At 33.7% G+C, this 19,447-nt stretch overlaps 2 protein-coding genes across 4 annotated transcripts; both read right to left on the minus strand.

Moving 5' to 3' along the window:
* Nucleotides 1-1,710: 1,710 nt before the first annotated feature.
* LOC137919700 (uncharacterized) lies at nt 1,711-7,183 on the minus strand. The gene is made up of 5 exons (XM_068762855.1): nt 6,964-7,183; nt 5,127-5,263; nt 3,886-3,996; nt 2,448-2,537; nt 1,711-1,794 (listed from the first exon to the last, which is right to left on the minus strand). The coding sequence occupies exons 1-5, from the start codon at nt 7,181-7,183 to the stop codon at nt 1,711-1,713; spliced, it is 642 nt and encodes a 213-aa protein (XP_068618956.1).
* A 4,380-nt stretch (nt 7,184-11,563) lies between these two features.
* On the minus strand, nt 11,564-19,346 carry metro (membrane palmitoylated protein 7-like protein metro). 3 transcript variants are annotated; one of them, XM_068777011.1, is made up of 11 exons: nt 19,267-19,346; nt 18,919-19,190; nt 18,713-18,844; nt 18,349-18,378; nt 17,621-17,788; nt 16,501-16,697; nt 16,310-16,425; nt 15,649-15,966; nt 14,427-14,597; nt 13,196-13,368; nt 11,564-12,197 (listed from the first exon to the last, which is right to left on the minus strand). In XM_068777011.1, exons 1-11 carry the CDS (start codon nt 19,301-19,303, stop codon nt 12,021-12,023), a joined length of 1,791 nt encoding a protein of 596 aa, XP_068633112.1. In that variant the 5' UTR covers nt 19,304-19,346; the 3' UTR covers nt 11,564-12,020. The 3 variants fall into 3 exon arrangements, with proteins under 3 accessions (XP_068633112.1, XP_068633129.1, XP_068633120.1); XM_068777028.1 differs by lacking the exon at nt 18,349-18,378 and having other exon boundaries at nt 16,501-16,694; XM_068777019.1 differs by lacking the exon at nt 18,349-18,378.
* Nucleotides 19,347-19,447: the final 101 nt, after the last annotated feature.

Consider the following 19,447-nt stretch of genomic DNA (forward strand, 5'->3'; position numbering starts at 1 on the left):
CAGATAAATAATTTCAATAAGTAGTTTCTAAACAGGATGATTCAAAATAGGTGTAAAAACTTTTAAAGAGATGAAACTATAGTTCATTTGATGTCATTTAACAAACAACTATCTAAAGAATAATTATTTCGGATTACTACAGACGTTGTACTGCCATAAGTTATTATTCTATCGCACTTAGAAAGAAAAAATAATATAATGTGACACATTTCCGAGTTATTCTATATACAGTGTGATAAGAAATAGATGTAAAAAGACGTGATTTTAGGTATGTAATAAACTTTTAAAACTTTTACCGCATATTTCTAATCACCCTGTATATCTTCTGAATCTCATATGAAATTGTCCTGCTACAATTGTAAGTGAAATATATCTTTTTCTTTTCTTTTTTTTTTATGGCTCCCGCTTTGGGGGCCTCTCATACCCCTGACTTTTTGGGATCAGGGACTTTATTTTCATTTTTTTTCAGTCTTTTCTTTATTTATCACTCTCTTTCACGCGTCACAATATCTTTCATTCTTTACTTTTGTCCTTCACAATATCTTTCGTTTTGCTCTTTTATACCTTCTTTCTTTCCTCGCCTTTCTTCCATCATCTTATTCTAAGGTGGCTAGGTACATTTTATTTATTTTTATTCTTACATTTAATTAATCTTTATTTACACATTTATTTTACTTTCTTAATTCTTTATTACACATTTCTTTTCTTTTTCTTATTATTAGTTAACAATTTATTTTGTGCAGAGTTTATTAAGTACCTTATTCTATACAGTTTTATTTCTTTCAACCGTATCACTCGCCACCCCACGAGCGAAAGATAGGAATGATGGGCGAAGGTTGTCATCATAACAGCGATGCTCTCTATATCTATCTTTAGCTGTGTTTCAGTCTCTAGGGCACTGCGCATCCGTGCATGAGCGGGACAGTAGGCCACAAGATGGGCCACGGTCTGGTCCGCGCCCGGTTCGCAGTAGCACGAGGAGTCCTCCTTGAGCTTGAACCTATAAAGGTACACAGAGAACCCCTCGTGCCTCGTGAAGAGCTGGGCCAAGACCGCGTCCACCCCGACCTTGTGGAGCACGCGATAAGACTGCGCTCTTTTTCTTTTCAGCCAATAGACACCCACTGTTTCAACCTGAATTATGTCGTCGGTCCACATAGTGGGCGGCGAGCACACGCCACGTCTACCGGCGAGATCAAGTAGTATAGTAGTATATAGTAGTATTATCATCATACCTTACAATTACGACCATGGCTATGGTAATTTATAGTGAAATGATTTTTAAAAGTTTTTGTGCTATTGTTCCCAAGATGGGCTACAAGCTTAGAACGGTACGATGTCATAACCCATCATCCGTGCCCAGATATTATGAGTCACATATATAATATGAAATGAATTTTTGTTTTGAGCAAAAATTTCTGTTTTTTTTGTCTCCGACTGTCAGCTGATTGTTGGCCTCTACAAGGCATAGGTATGTCAAGAAGATTGCCACGATGACAGGTAACTTTAACTTATGTCGTCTGATCACCTGACTGGTGACCTATCCACGCGGCCTCTACCGGCTCAGCAGCCAACCAAGTATATAAATTGAATGTATAAGATAATTCGGTGTAAGAATCAAAAAAAAGTTTTTTTTTTTATTATATTTAATATCTAATAAAATTTAGAGGCTTAACATATATATCACATAGAATTTATAAAGATCGCACATCATACATCATCCTGCCAAAAACTGCCGATTTCGTTAAAAGGCGATTGCAGTTCCGCAACCAAGTTCTCTTTGACTGTGGTGCTCTGAAAGAATATACACCGGAATATGTCACACGTGATACGAATCATTTGTACAGCAAACTGTCAAAGAAATAAAAGCATCTATTACCGTGGTATCAGTATTAATCATCAATATATATCTTTTAATTGTATTAGCGGGACCAGAAAGTAATATCGTTTCTGCCGACATATTTTACAGAAAAACCGATTGATTTTTACCTCACCGGCATTGAAAATTTGTACACTAGATGGCAAAAGGTTATCGATAACGAAGGTTAATATATTGATGATTAGAAATAAAAACTTGTTAAAAATGTAATCGTGTGAATTTAACTTAAGAAAGCGACATTACTTTCCGGTCCCCCTAATAGTTATTTATTGAACTTTCATCATCAACAATTTAACTGTAGAACGTTAATGGCACACGCGCTGCATCCTACCTATAGATTCAACAGGATTGATTCGAAGCGGCTTACATCCTAAGTCCTCCGTCAGCTTTTACGTGGTCGTCTCTTCACCTTATGGCACCTCCAGAACCTCCAGGAACAATATATATGATATACAAAAGAAGGAGTTAATGCCGATACCGCGGTAATATACGCCACTATCTTGATTATAAATTATTTACGAGAAAACTAAAGGCTTCATTCAATATAGTATCTCGTCTCATATTTTACCTCGTCCTTATTTCTATTTAATAATCCGCTCTTTCTGAAACTAACTAGAGTGACCGGCTTCGGGCGTCGCTCGAATGGCTCAAAGAAGTCCTGTAATCAGAAACATAACTAGAGGAGCGATGGCTGACGGAATGAAAAAAAGATTTACGAGGAAACGTTCATAGTTAATTAGATTTAAAATGGATGGCTCAATTGGATATTGTGAATAGTGCAAAAGAATTTATGTATTTATGTATTTATATATATATATATATATATACTTAAATTTTTTGATGCCTTAATATCTACATTGACCGCATAAAAGAAAAACTATAAAAACCCTCTAGGAAAATTACATGAGTAACTTTAAAAACTAGTTTTCGCTAAAAAATAAAAAAAAGATTTTTGGGGGATAAACCGCATAGAAAAATCTCGCGCAGAAAATAAGTCAATACTAATTAATAACAAGTATAAAACTCTTTTGTAATCTGATAATACTTTCTTGTGGTCACAGTCGTTTATACGCCCACTAAAATGCATAGAATACCTACCACTACATTGTAACTGTAAAAAGTAAATTATAAATGAATTCGAGGTAGTGTCTTCAATTTGCGAGAAACAAAAGCCAGATTACCACAAGAAAGAGCAGTGGTTGACGCGACGGTCGAGAATTGAGACTTGCAATCTTACGTCGCGAGTTCGATTCCCAATACAATCACATATAATTCATAATTTGTGCATTTATTACATATGATGATAAGGTGGGTAGCAGGTGCTTACCATAATACCACACTGCGATCGCCAGACCGCCTGTCAGGCGTGGCGATTATAGTACATCATCCTTATACATATTATACATCCTATCGACTTTGTTAGTAAATATATTTATTATTCATCAGAAATTAACTTTCGTTGTTTTAACCAAGTGTATGTTGTGATTACATGTTATTAAAATTGCACTTAATGCATCACTTTATATTCGTATGTAACATAGTTAATTTTGTTGGCAATATAATAAATAAAATTACATGACTGGCGTCGTATTCGGTGTAGATCGCCGAAATTAATTTGTTCATTTTACAATGATAATACGAGAGCTCCAAGCCAACTTTATGATTTCAAGGCGAATTGTATGCAAAACTTAGCTTACCCTTAGTTTAGTTAGAGGTCATAAAAGCCTTAAGATATAACTGTTTAGATGCCCCATAAAAGATTACCATATGTAAGATTACATTATCATTAACATTTTAGCCGTAGCGTGTCCAATGATTGACATAAGTTCCCCTATAGATATCCATTAGGACCTTTTGGTTGCATACCGTCTTCAAACGATCTAAAGAAGGCAATTATTTCACCTCGTCATACGTCTAACTCTATGCACACCAGTCCAATTATATAATATTTTCCGACGATATAAAAATACACACACATATTAGAATATATTAAAAAATTATATTACCTTTTCAAAATACGGATCGTATCCATACGTGAACGTCTTGGCAAGACGCGTCAAAACGTGAGGATTCTTCACAATAATTTTACGCGACAAAGCGTCACCTGGATGATGCGACTGCTGTAAAATTAAAAAAAAACTTACATCATTTAATGACCTGCACTCATATAAAAGTGTCGGGAGAGGTGGAGCGTTCCAATGATATACTACTGAAAGGTCTCTTCAAATTACCGAGTACTTAATCTCTTTTCTGCTACGCGTTTCCTCTTACATTCCCTTCTATAACATAGACTTCTCTTTCTTATCTTAATTGTATGTTTCGAATTACATTGGCAATCTCATAGTAGCTTAACAAACTATGGAGATGATTATGCTTAGGGTATCGAATCAGGAATATACCGCAGACACAGGAATATATACTGAGTGACCGAATTGTGTGCAGATGGCCTGAGGAAATGGAGACGCAGGTCACCCATGTACAAAGTGTACAGACGACGTTGTTAAAGCCGTCGGAAGGTTCTAGATGTATGCCGCTTCAATTTAGAATCTATGTTATTGGTCTATATCTAGCAGTGGATTTGCTACGACCAAAATTATAATGACGTTGATGACGAATCTGTCTTTATTGAATGTAGAAATTTATAATGAATAGAAGGATTACTATTTAATTCCATTAAGCAATATATATAAGCATATGCATGAAAAGATGACAAAGAAATACAGTTCAGCGGTCTTAGTCGTCAAAAATATATAAATAAATGTATGTATTTCACCAACTCTCTGACTCCGATTAACGGCGTTAGTGTAGTGTAGTGTAGACAAAGGTTTTTGACCAAAGTGTGTTACCCGTGATGATATACGGATCCGAGACGTGGTCACTTACTATGGGCGTCCTTAGAAGGCTCAAGGTCACCCGGAAATCAATGAAGAGGACGATACTCAAAGTTTTGCTACGAGATCGAATCGGAAATGAGGAATTCTGCAGACGAACCAAAATCACCGACGTAGCTGGGAATATTACTCGTGCAGTCCACTGCTATTGGGGTTCGCCAGTGGTGACCCCAGGCCAGTGGGCGCAGTGTGGGCATGCTCTTCACTAGTTGGACCGACGACATAGATAAGGTCCCGAGAAGATACGGGAAACGGACAGCGTAAAACCGGTCATCGTCGTAATCTATGGGAAAGCCTATCCCTTGTAGTAGGCTTCTATCATCTAAGAAGATATAAAATATAGTAACTTTACTTACAATTGGTGCAGGACGATAAGCCCACATAGTGTTTAAACTTGGATTAATTTCCCACGTGTCTGGAGAAGGTACATTATCTTTCGATTGTAATTTAAATCTTTGTATCAATTGAATGTTCTCTTGGGATTCATTAGTCGCTAAAATAAAAGAATGTATTGTCTATTATATTCTCAATAAGAAAATTATCCATTTTTTTTCTGCAACACTTACTTTCAATCAACACAAAATCAGTTCCGAAAATAAATACGGCTAAAGTCGTGAACACGTTTGAATGCATCGTAATAAAATTGATTTAGAAATATAACTGAAACAACGCTTCTCCAAGGCAATGTGGTGACAATAATGAATCGTTTGACTTTACGTTGTCGTGAAACAAAGCGAAATTCAAAGAAAACATCTGTTTACCTTAACTATTGGCCGTTGACAAACTTACTCGTTTTCCATTCAATAAGATTCTCAGTAAAGACAAGGCAATTTTGATATTCATTTTTCATTTCAGGAACTCTTACCCGTTTCCGATGAATCGGAACCATTATAACTCGCGAAGATATAGATTTATTTTTGTAAACAATAGTATATAAATAAAACAATATTTTTAATAAATATAATTATTAAAATCACCAAATAAATATATTTACATCTAATAAATTGATCGTAGTTTAGCGAATTTATAATCTGTAATTAAAATAAAATTTATGAACCAAGTTGTTACATACACAAATATATACAGAGTAATTAGCTATTAATGTAAAAGCTTTAAAGGAGTGAATGTATAGCTTGTTTATAATCAATTATTTCTAAAATAACAGATAACGTAATGATAATATAGTAAATGAAAAAGTACGTTTATAAAATCAAATTACTACTCGTTTATCAGTTCCTTTGAATTTTTCGCTTATCGCTTTCTAATAGTTTCAGCAATGATGATTGGAAATAGGTGTAAAAGTTTTAAAGCTTGTCGCTGACAATTAAGCTATAAATCTTTCCCTTAAAAGCTTTTAAGGCTATAGCTAAACACTCTGTGTATTTGCCTTTATGAAGACCAATACATTTGTTATAAATTACGAGCTACTTGCATTAAGATATAAAACTAATAAACAACCGTATGATATGGTAACACTGTTTTACATTTACACGGGATTCCAAATAGTTTAAGTTCATTCAACTTCACGCATGTCTTCCGGAGCTATGACCTCAGGTATTTCTACACAAGGTATTTCAGCGCAGGGTCTACGCTGTTCCTCTAACTCACCGGGAGCACATCTCCCAGCAACGCAAAGCCTACGCCGGATTATCATCCCACCACCGCATGATGCTGAACATTCGCTCCATTTACCCCAACGGCTCCAAACCTTGCGCGTCCTCAGACGTTCCTCTCCGCCACTGTCTTCCGTACCTCCAATAAAAAGTAAATCTTAGGTCTATAATTTTTTTTAATTAATTTAAATTTTCTATTATAAAAAATTAATCATTTATTTTATTTGAATAATATTAAAAATTTTATTTAACAACGCCCATTGGTAATCGTGTTATGTGTAAAATTTGTCAAGTATATTAAATAAAATCCTGTAAAAAAATTGAATGTACAATCTGCTATAGCATTCATAAGCACATGCATATATATTTTTCCTTTCTTTAGACTTCACAAAGTAATTCTTTTAAGTGGACGTTGGGGTTCTAAAGATTCTGGAATGAAGTTCACCAACAAGGTGAACAGATGAACATGTCGTCCAAAGATGCTGGACGCGAAGCCGATTCCAATCGGGCCTATTGGAAATCTATGAATAGAGCCTATTTCTAGAAGTAGACGTCCTGTTTCTGAAATGGTGATGTATACCTTTTATCAATTCAATAGTCCTAGTACTAGCAACAGTCGATTTTACATTCTCTTTGAAGCGACGCCGTACAGCTGGTAAATCCGTTCTCATTTGCTCTTGTATCACCAGGTCGATCAATTCCACGGGTTGCAGGACAAGTTTGTCGCCATTATTATCTAATTCTCTCGAATTTTCGTAAAGCGATACAAATACAATTAAAAATAACAATAAATAAAACATTTGTATAACATGAAATTATTTATCAACATTTCATTTTGATATAATTTATTTTGACAGTTGATTTGTGTCGTTTGACACATGAACATGCGTTGATTTTAGAAGTTAAAAAATAATCATTCAAGTAACAAAGTAATAAATAAAATCGAATAATACAAAATTAATTTTCTATATATTATATGTGGACAAAAATAATGTCACTATACGATGTGGGTTGACAATATATTACAAATCAACATTATGGCAAGCGCAACAACAATTGTTATTTATATACGTCTAGTTCAAGAGTGATAGGTGCTCGCTTGCAAAGAAGATAAGCATAAAATTATGGTAATAACAAGTGAAAACGTCATTGAAGCTGCACTAATCAGATTTTTTATAGTAAATTGGCAAAGTATATGAACAACGACTCATCCCAATCATATAAAAATGGTTATATATTATAATAATTACCGTCATAAGTCGCCACCTTTAGTCTCGTTATCATTTGAATGTAAAAATATCCATACTTTCAATATCATACACTATGTTTGGGTTTAGTGTAAACCTAAACACGCTGTGAACTGATATTAGAAGTTATTACAAAACATAACTACACTGTTTACATCTTTACATATATAGACAACAGTGGAAGTAAACATATATGTACAAGAAACATAATGACAAATTGCATATAAAAAAGTCATCTTCCTAGCTTCAGTCCATAGATGCCCACTGAAAGCCATTGTCACTTGTTTGTGAGCAATGGCAATCGTATATAATTATTTATTATTTAATTTATTGGAGATAAACAGTTACAAAAGGCAATAAGAAAGTACAAACTTAGAAGCTTAGAAATATAAATTAATTAAAATTGTTACCTTATCTCTCACTGAGAACATTTAATGATTTATAGTCAAACAACGAAAATAACATTACTAAACAGGGATCAAAGATTATGGTTATGGTAATTAATGCACAAAGTGTGAATTATACAAGATTGTACCCCGGGAATCGAACACGGGATCTACGAAGTCAAGTCTCAGTCCTCTTCTAAGCTACAACTGCTTACAAAGTCAACAGACTAAATAATTATAATCGTTAGACTTCTATGTCATTTTTATTGTTTAAATAAAATTAAAAATAGAAGTGGTTCCCAAAGATAATTGTGAAATTGTTAATAAAGTTTATTTTATTTACTTTATAATGTAAATGAATGTGTATATGCACTAACACAAAACAAATTAGTTTATATGTTACAATTCCTGTCGCGAAATACGCGATTTTTCGGTCGCGTGGTCAATGTAATAAATAAAAAAAAAGTTTACAATCAATTATGATTTTATTGCGACATTATTAAGTCGGAAGATGCTAGATGCTTGCTGCTTGCATACGATCGTTTTTGAAATCTATAGAGAAGGGATATGTATATATAAATAATTATGTATTCTTCCCAAAACATTTCACTCTTTGCTCCGCATATTATAAAGGTTACGATTTGTCTAGGATAAAATAAAACAGATGGAGGTTTAAAAATAATTTATTAAACAGCTTGATATCGACGGTCGCCACATACATAAAGGCATGTGAGATATATTTGAATACAAAAAACATTATCGATAATGCAAAAAGCCAAAGCCGCAATGAGATGTATCTCAAAACAAAGCTCATTTGCACCTTTCACTTTGAAAAATAAAAACATTGAACAATTATAACCGTACCACTATAACATTTAATGGAATAACGTCTGCTTTAAAATGTATAAAGGGTTATTTATTATTATATTCTGTAAATATTATTTCACGAAATATTCCTATAAACTTTAGCACTAGGCAAAAAATTACTTTTAATTCAATTTTACATTATTGCGATCGATTATTGTTTGATTATTTTAAAATTATTTAACACTAGCTATTGATTCATGCTACTGATGACAGCGTGCCAAATGATATGCCATTTTCAAAATGTAATTCAGATATCTCCATAGTTTTGGAAACGATGGGTGTTCGGAACAAAACTACATTAAGTAAGAAAAGGACCAATATTTGGCCACTTCCGCACATGCAGTGGTAGTCGTGCAACAAATGCACCGCCCGCCAGCCCGCTGATAAATTTGTATGCGGCAAACAATGCGAATTAAACAACTGTCAGGCTTAAATCACTCAACACGTGTTTCACCCCTCCACGGGGCATCTTCAGGAGTTACACCGATTAGTGCCAAACACAGAGTGAGCTCATTCCGTCGCTGCTTTGTTATTTATATACCATATATGGCATATATGGCAGCGGGCTGGCGGGCGGTGCATTTTGTTGCACGACTACCACTGCATGTGCGGAAGTGGCTATATATTGGGCCTTTTCTTACTTAGGATGGACTTCTGCAAGGTAACGCCCGATTCCATTAAACATTTAAACTTCATTAACCAAACCGTATATATCGGCATTATAATTTTTTTAACTAGAGAACTTAATAGGTTATTTACTCATTATTTTAAATATGACATCGAAAGAAAATTAATAAAGAAATATCTAATGACTTGAATAGTAATTATCTACATTATTTCAGCTGGATAAGCCTCCACTATAAATTTCCAATAGGACTTGTATCCGGACGCCTCTAAATCTTCTGAGTAGATAATTTATTTTATTTGTTGCTTTGTTCCAATAACCCATCGAACAATTTATATTTAAATCGTATACCAAACATCATTGGTAAACCAACATCTTCTATATAACACTTTATGAAGATTAAAAATTTTATTTAAGCGCTATAGTGCTACCGAAACCGCTGTACCGCGCCTTGTTACAAGAAATACGTCAAACTAAGGGGGGACGTCGAAATAAAAAGGAAATATTTAAATAAAATTTTAAACTATACAAATACTCTCGTTATGTTAATATAGTTTGCATCACACGTTGAAACAAATAACTATTGTAATATTTTTTTCAAAGGTTTCTGCGTGGCAGCCGCCAATAGGTAAACGCAACACCGGTCATGTTGGCGATCTTTCATAGAAGCCTATTCCTTGTAAGAGACATCTATCGGTTTAAAAGAAGAAGAAAATTAGCTGTACGTTATGAAACTTAAATATTTTCCTTTTTAACATTTTTTTTTATTTATAGGCCCTGGTACAGCGGTCTCGGTGCCACTATAGAGATATGTCTTTAGATTTTTAAATCATTACATTAAGTGACCAGTTATATATAGCTGACATTGATTTAGAAACAATACATTAACGATATACAAAAATGTCAGCATATTGAAAACTATTAAATGATTTTTAGGCCCAGGTTATGTGAATAATAAAAAAATGCGCCACCAGTAACATGACAACGAATGCTATACGCACGTTATTTAGCATTAAAACTTCTAGCTAAGATATAATCTATGAATTATTATCGGTATAACAATAAAACACACTTTTGCATGCAGCGAGCTGACATTAACACGGTCAATTCACAATATGACATACATACGTATATATGTTTAACACACCGTTACATCAGACTTATTAATAACGCATTCCCGTATGGACTATTTAAAAAAATAACAACAATTAATTTAATACCAAATCGACTAAACGCCTAATGAGGTCACAATTTTAATTTTTTTTTACGTTACGTAACAATTCACATTTCATTTTAGAATATGGTAAAAAGTCGACGCGAGCGCCGACCGAAAAAATCACAGTAATTTTAAATTTAAAATTAGAACAAAGCCAATAAATTCTACCATAGACAACATCGAATTCGTATCGAATGCATAACTTTCAAATGGCAATGACTTGTGTATGTGATTTAAAATATAAAATTTGAGTAATCGATTAGATTTAATTCCTTAAATTAGGGAAGTAGTGGGTTATTAACATGCATTAAGAAATACAGAAGAAAACATTTAAAAAGATTTTCACCGTTACATGATCCTACATATGAATATTTATTGGGGAATCTCTGGAATTAATGCCTTATAGAAAACACTTTCACGATTTTAGAATAAGCATTGGGTGAGGGTACAAGAAATATTAATAACGACGATAATCATTTAGCAAACATTTTTGAAACGGACTAGAGGCCATAATACAACCTCTGTGTTTCTCTATGGTACTCTACGGTACTCTATGGTTTATAGTCTCCCCTTCTACTCAACATTACAGTTTATATCTAATAATTTAGAATCGATTATTATTTGTTACTCGATTATTGTGCCTTTACAGTAGTAGGAATTTTCATAGCATCCGATCACCTAATTATTAAAATAGCACATAATTAATTATACAATTATTCGCAACGCGATTCAAAACAGGGCAAAATATATAAATACCACAGAAAGAAATATTACACTCACAACTACAGTTAATATCAGTTAAAAATGCTTAAAAAATGGAAGGTTATTATAAAGAATGACTTGACATTAATTCTAAGAGGCACAATTAAACTTATTACTTAATATTGGAGAAACTATTTGAACACATCAAGTCCCAATGATAGGGTAGGGGACGAATTAAACTTTTTGAGACCATACAAACTCAAGTCTACCTATGTGTACTTAACATATTATTATCTTCCGACAGTGTCTCAAGTTGGACTGGAGTTAATAACTTAAATTATCACGCAAATCATTAATTATTGTCCGTCTATAACGCATTTTTGTACTAATCGGCCACGTACAAGGGCGCACTCAGTAAAACACTAGAAAAATTATATCGCCTATAATTCGCTAGACTTAAGAAAGAACAAATCAACAGTAAACGACCTACAAAAATGTAACAAACTATTGAGTCACTATATTGACTAGAGACATTACACGTACAATTTAGATATCATAGAACTAGAAGGTTTGTTAGATAAAGAGATTAAATATTTACTGGACCCAGGATGCTGGAACCCAGAGAGGCTCGGATTGAACCTTCCAGGAGGTTTTCAGGAGTTGAGTCAGTGCGCTTGCGAGATCGTCATTCACGATCTCTTCATCAAACATGTAACTGTAGAGAAAGCTTATGCGATTCGAAGATCTTATGATATCATGGAACTCTTCCTCCTGAAAACAATTAACATATGGTTTGAGAATTTCTTTAAATTTCGTCTCCATAATAATGTGAAAATAATGGTGATGAAGTTTAACAATACAGCCAGTGAATGGGAGAATGTCATTTCAATTACCGTTGGGTATATTATCATTGTAAATAATCCCTGTAACACAAGGTAATAGCTCCAAAGTGGTATTCACCGCTTTGAGGTGTATTCATTCAATCAAATCATTTGTTGTCAATTGATGTATGGTACACCCATGGTTAAAGATTATTACAAATTAAAATTAATTATTGTTTACAATATCTCTCTACAGACTTTGTACTGACAGAAGTTATTGTGCCGTCGCATTCCAATAGGAAAAATAAATTAATGTAACATATTTCAGAGTTTTCATTTTACATAGGCAGGTTGTAGTACTTGCATGAGCATTTACATAAAATATTTTAATACTTAGACAACTTTTAAAATCTTTTAATGGTTTTAACGGTTTCAGATATATAAACCAAATATATATAATGTATATAAACCAAATAGTTCTCAAATTACTTCGAATTTCCTTGGTAAAGGAAAATAAATACTATTATTAGTCCTCTCGTAAAAAACCGTAAAACGCGTATAAAATTTAGTAATTTGTTAAGAAAGTTATTCAATTTTTCTGTTTTCTTTAGAAATCACTGAGCTCAAATATTGATACATATATCTTCTGAAATATTTTAATAAATATATATTTATATATGTGTATAGAAACGCATATACATTCTTATGCATAAGCGTTAAAATATTCATATGTGTGTTCTTATTATATTCATTTTCAAATACATACTTATTACTTACATATTCATATTGGAATGCATAATAGCATGCGCATTCGTATACGTATGCATGTTAGCATGCGTATTTGTGTGCGCATTCGTGTGTGTATTCGTAAGCGTATTCGTACGTGAATTTCGTGTACATATTAGTATGCGTATTGGTATGCTTATTAGTGTACAAATATGAACTTACAGTGAATGCGCGCGAGCTATCCTTGTCGAAGGTGGAGCGGGCATTCGCTGCTGTCCTGGTCTCCATGAGCCTCTCCAGGGGCGGCGGCCGCACGAACACAATGTAGGGGCGAAGTCTCGGCGTACGGAGCATCTTCAGAGCCTGCCAGTGTGGGCTCAACACACACACGCGACCTGTGACAGACCCTTTACATTACATATACATTAAACAGTAAGATAGCTTAACGTAGAGTTATATAGTAATGAGACAATTTACGTTTATATTAAAAAAAAATTATAAGACATACAAACAAAACAAAAGGTACACTTTAAATCGGAATGCTTAGCTGACATAATAGAGGAAAATGATCGACTGTTCTATGGCAACAAAACTTTTTTTTTGTTGCAAAAGAATTTTTTTATTTAAATTACCATAAAGTATTCGCCGGGCAAAAATAGCGCTATTTCAAACTCTTGTAAACACAGATGATTGGCTTTTAACAATAAGTACTTTATGAGCTATTCTAAAGATTTTGTTCTAGGGTGAAGACTACACCCCATAAGCGCAGAGTACAAAACCCACCCACAAAGTAGACAGATAAACCTTTTTTATTTCGTCCGATGACACTGAATGCAGGCCATTTCTAAACAATCCTATTGGAGATCTATAGGCAAGTAACGGACGTCCAGGAATGAAAGTCGTTTACTTTCTTTCTTGGCAATAGGATGAAACGACGATAACATTTGGGACGTATGTAAAGATATGTTTACACGACGACTTTTTAAAAATATTATGGTCTATATGATTCAATTTCGGTTCTACGACCTTCATCAATATGTCTAATAACGTTTTTTCTCTCGTTAAATTTAATGTACAGATATAAAAGTTTATTTATTTTTATGCGAATATTCCTTTGTATTTTTTTTTCTCGAGTCACAGTCACATCTTACCACTTATGTAAATACACTATTCTCACTAACCAAAAAGTTGCCTGTTTTCTGGTAATAATTCTGTTCCACAAATATACAGTATACAACAAAGTCCTAGCCATATAGAGGAAAAAATGTGTTTGCCTGGAAAAACAGTTTTTCGCAAAAATTATAACATTCGCGAAGAAAATTTAAAAAACTGACATCGCATAGCGACAATTGCAACTTTTCCTCGGCCCCCGCCTTAGCGCTTTCTTAAGGCGCGGTGCAGCGGTTTCAGTAGCATTTTATATTATTTTTATTCGCTTATAATAAACTGATACCTGAATTAATAACGGTCTCCACGCTCTCAGCTGATGTCCCATAAAGGTTTCCTTTATATTCGCCGTGCTCTATGAATTTCGCGTCAGATATATCTTGCTCCATTTTTTCTCGGCTCACAAACACGTATTCCTTCCCGTTCTGCTCGCTCGATTTTTGCGGACGTGACGTAACTGATTTCAGATTGCATTGTTTTAAACAAAAAAAAAACACAAACATATCAAGGGCCTAAACTACAAATACATCAAAAATTAAAATAAATATTTTTGATGTATTTGTAGACACAACAAAGTACTAAGTTTGTTAACAAAAATAGTAATTAAACTGTAATTACGCTCATTTGCCTCAATATGTTTTACAAATGTCGTGGGTTTAGAATCAAAAATTATTTGATCGATTACCAAATCAAAAGAGAAAAAGTTAAACCAAAAATTTTGAAATTTATTCAAGATAGTTCTATAGCTTTCCCAATCCACTGTAAGTCCAGAAAAGATGTCGAGGTAATTAAAGCATATAATGTTATATGACTAAGGAAGATAATTATATATGGTTAAATTACATATAAAGACATTTTAATAAATAAATCATGTTGAATACTCCATTTCAAAAATTATACACATTTACACGTATGTTGTATGTGAAATAAAAACGGTCATTACTAGGTAGAACGTCGCATGGAACATTTGAATATGAACCAGTACTATATAGGTCACTGCATACAAAGATATACCCATAAGGCACTAAAAAAGCGAAACTTTGTTTGATGTTTTATAACAAAGGAGACAATACAGAAATTAAATACAAAAGAAACCAATAATTATCCTATTGGGTCAATATTTTGCAGAGTCAGTCCAGCCAAGACTGCCTAAGTTGGCTATCGGTACCAATAATGACAGAATCTAATCATTAATTAGTGAAATCATCATTCAGATATGTTGATGTTAAATAAGTTGACTTAAGTAAGCTATATAACCACAAGCAATATTGAAACTGGAAGACTGTGAAATGATACTGCCATTTTATTACCCTAATATTGATATTTGACTTGGCTTTACTGGACTTTTTTACATCCTCTTATAATATTTATCTTGAGTATTAATATATCATGGAAAATGCTTTGTAGTGTAACACAAAGAGTGTGTTATTGACTAATCTCTATATACTGAAATGTCTTTCATGTTTTTCTTAGCCAAAAATAGCTGAAGGAAAGTAATATGTACTTACATGGTACAGGTGTAACATATTTTTCAGGATCGGTAGCTATGAGTCTCCTACGAAGCTCATTCCTACCAACTCCTGGAGCTCCCACAAGGACAATAGGTCTTACTAAGCCAGGCCTTGGATAGAGACGAGCAACTTCCTCATAAGTTGGTATTATCTCTCTATCAAAATCATCATTTTCCTTAATATCATATATTATTTTCTTAACTTTTGGTGTTGATTTGCATGGCAGTAAAGTGGTGGTTGTTGCATTAGGTGAACATGGGGTTTTAGGCCCACAGTCAGAATTTGCAGTTGTAGGGCTGCATAAAGCTGGTTTACCTGAAAACGAAACAAGAAATAATTAATATGATTGCTTTGAATTAATTTTACATGCATACATTTATAATCGAGGAAAGACAAGACTACTATTTAAAGAAATATAAATGTCATAGACTAACAGATTAGCTAGTTGAATTGGCAATGGGCATCACTTAGCGATCAGAACAAACGGCCGCTGGTTTCTTAAGATTCTCGAGTGGTTGTCGAAATAAATTGGAAGCAGATAGCTTCCCAGTGGTCTTTTTGGAAACTTACGGGGGAAGCCAAAAAAAAAAAGTCCAAAAGTGGACATCCTACACCTGAGACAATGATGATGAAAAATATGCAAGATTACCCAACTTACCATCCATAGTTTGAGGATCTGTTTGTCTCTCATGAATAATACGGCCCTCTTGTAATGCTCTGGATGGAATCAATCCGGCTCTCATAACTCTATCACCTTCGCGACGTGCTTGCCACCTGAAAAACATGGATATCATACAAAATTAAAATACCACAGACAATTCAAATATTAAATTCAAAGCCAGTACCCACCAATAAGCATCATCTTGAGATACAATGTGTAATATATCCCCCTTTTTAAAATCAAGGCCTGCCTCTTTACAAGGTATGTATGGATCATCCGATGAATTGTAATTAAACAGTGCCCTGACTCTCACTTTACTTTCTCTTGAACCACCTTTTCCGAATGAAGGTACTAGCTTAAAAGTTATTGTTCCTTCAGAACTCTGCTGCAAATTTAAATTATTACATCAAAATGCTGTAATTTGTAGACTTTGGACCGGAAAGCGCATCAATGAAGATCAACCAAAAATGTGGATAGGATAGGAAAGTCGCTAAATGCAGGCTCCTCATAATTGGACCTATTGAAAATCTATGGGGAGCCCTAGGTCTAACAGAGATCATCCAACAGTTAAATGATGATGATCATGACTAAAATTTTCACCGAGCTGTCATGTTAACTAATAATATATAATATACAAATTGAAATGTTGCCTTGCTTGCTACTTTATAACTAATGTTATTCCAGAATGAAGACTTTTTGGCAGACAAGTTATTTTTTCATACTATTATAATATGGACTACTTTATTTGAAATCTCTAGATGAAGCCTGTGTCCAGGACGAATTGCTGAAATGATGATAATGATGTCCCATTAAAGGTAAATTCATTCATTATTCACACATGTCACCATTTATTCACCCACATAGGCCTCTTCCAAAGATCGCCACAATTCTTGATGACTTCCCGCAACCTTGATTATGTCATGGGTCCACCTAATGGGGTCTTACCCACGCCGTGTTTACCGGCTCGTCGCCGACACTCGGGAACCTTACGGCACTAAAAGGCTGTCGGCTGCACTTGCGATGTGCCTCGCCCTTACCATTCAGACGAGCAATTCTTCGAGCTACGTTGGTGAGTTTAAAAATGCTTCTTCCTGTTTTCAGATGATTGACGCCCTTTGCAAGACTTAGGCCTCGCCCAAATGACTCTCTTCCATGATGACAAACTTTACACTGCCTGCATCCAGCGACTTCTCGACCTGAACTATGACGTCGGTCCGCGGACATATATAACTAGCTAATGTGCATTATGCAACATTACTATTTTCATTCATAGCTAAGAGGATTCAAATTTGATCTTTATTTACATACCAATATTGCAAGAACATCAGCTGGAGTTTTGTTTTCTACACTGATACCGTTAACTTCAATAACTTCATCGCCAGCATGTATCAAACCAGATCGATCAGCCGCTCCACCATGCATCACTCTAGCGATTACAATCTTCCCAGTTTCCTCATCAGTTTTTATGGTAGCTCCCTAAACAAATAAATAATAGTATTTAGAAATTGTCATTACCTTTCAATTTCAATTATATATGTACACTAACAATGTAACTCAAAAAGAATAAATAACACGACAAAACTTAAATGTAATCCATAGTAAAGGCGATAATGAAATCTAATATAGTCATGGCTACATTTCCTACCGCCTTTAATTTTTTTTAATAAGGCAGCGTTACATATCTAAAATGCATATAAGAACAAAATGTATGACTATTGACAAAAATTACTTTTTTGTCAGACAATGTGTATTGTGTGGGGGTTTGAGTGGAACAGCTATGAAAAATTATGAGGAATCTCAAAGGAGCAAACCGCAAATAAACCACAATACATATTGCATTAACATCTAGAGATAGCAGCTAATAAATACATAAAAGTGTTGCCTGGATTATGATGAATGATGAGAGCAGGTTTAAGAATGCTGTGACATAAAAATATCAGGTAAATTTAAAAAATAATTAGGTGTAAACAGGTATAAGTAATGAAATGTAAGCATTCATGTAATTAGCCAGTTGTAAATATTCATATGGGACTTACCACTATAGGCTCTGCACTCTGAGCTCCACCCTTTCAAGTAAAAAATGTACTCTTAGATAAACCCTATTAATTTACTTATTAACATTGTTCATAGACATAATACATAATTATATTGTTTTAATATACATCACTAATAATAAACTATACTTAGAAAAAATTACTTATCCACATTAAATAATATATTATGCATTATATATGTAATTCTTTATATAATAATACTCTTTCTTATAAACTCTTATTCATAATGTAAAAAAAAATAATTTGACACCACATAGCTGCTATTTCTAAATGAAGCAATATTTAAGTAGTGTGTTCATTTTTAAAATATATATGCATGTCCTAAACTGTATAACAAAGTGATTACCAAGGGCTCATCACTTTTCACCAGTTGAACAATTTTAACTGTCTCCTCTTCTTCATCTGCATCAGGAGGTATATCGGGGAGATGCGGGTAATAATCCTTTTGAGCGACAGCATCATGAGTGCACAGAATTGCCTGGTACAAATAAATAAAATAGATTATTTTAAATTTATTCACAGTTACTTTCCTATCTTTAGTAAGTTATTGACCTGAAAATGTGGTCTTTGCAAAAGACTCAAAATCTCCTGGTACTCTTTAGAGACTGCCGCTATGTCTGCCAGCATTTCTAAAACATCTAATGTAACTTGCATTGCATTTGAAAGCAATGGATAAAACTTGTCATCTTTTCCTCTTGCAACTATTTTGTTGTGAACTTGAACCAATGCATGAAGCTGCTTTGACTGAAGCAATTCACTCAAGAAAGCCACATCCTCTCCATCAGATTGTACTTCTTTCAATGATGCTAATAATTTTGTTAGTGCTAAAAATTTAAGATTATTTGAATATGCACATTAAATTAAAATAAAATCATTAACAGCTAAACTAGCAACACTTACCTGGATCCCAACTTTCTGTTGCACAATCCATGATCATATCACAAGTACTTTATATATACAATATGAGTATGTAAATAATTAAAGAATACATGATAAATATGTTTTACAATGTCAATGGCAGTAGACAAAGTTGGATTCGAAATATAAAGTGTAAATTATGCTCCATCATAATATATCTTAT

This window comes from Battus philenor, unplaced genomic scaffold (assembly GCF_028537555.1).
Source record: "Battus philenor isolate CCGP_79_NKW_IND1 unplaced genomic scaffold, ilBatPhil1.0.hap1 SCAF_1, whole genome shotgun sequence".
In the NCBI taxonomy this organism is placed as follows: domain Eukaryota; kingdom Metazoa; phylum Arthropoda; class Insecta; order Lepidoptera; family Papilionidae; genus Battus; species Battus philenor.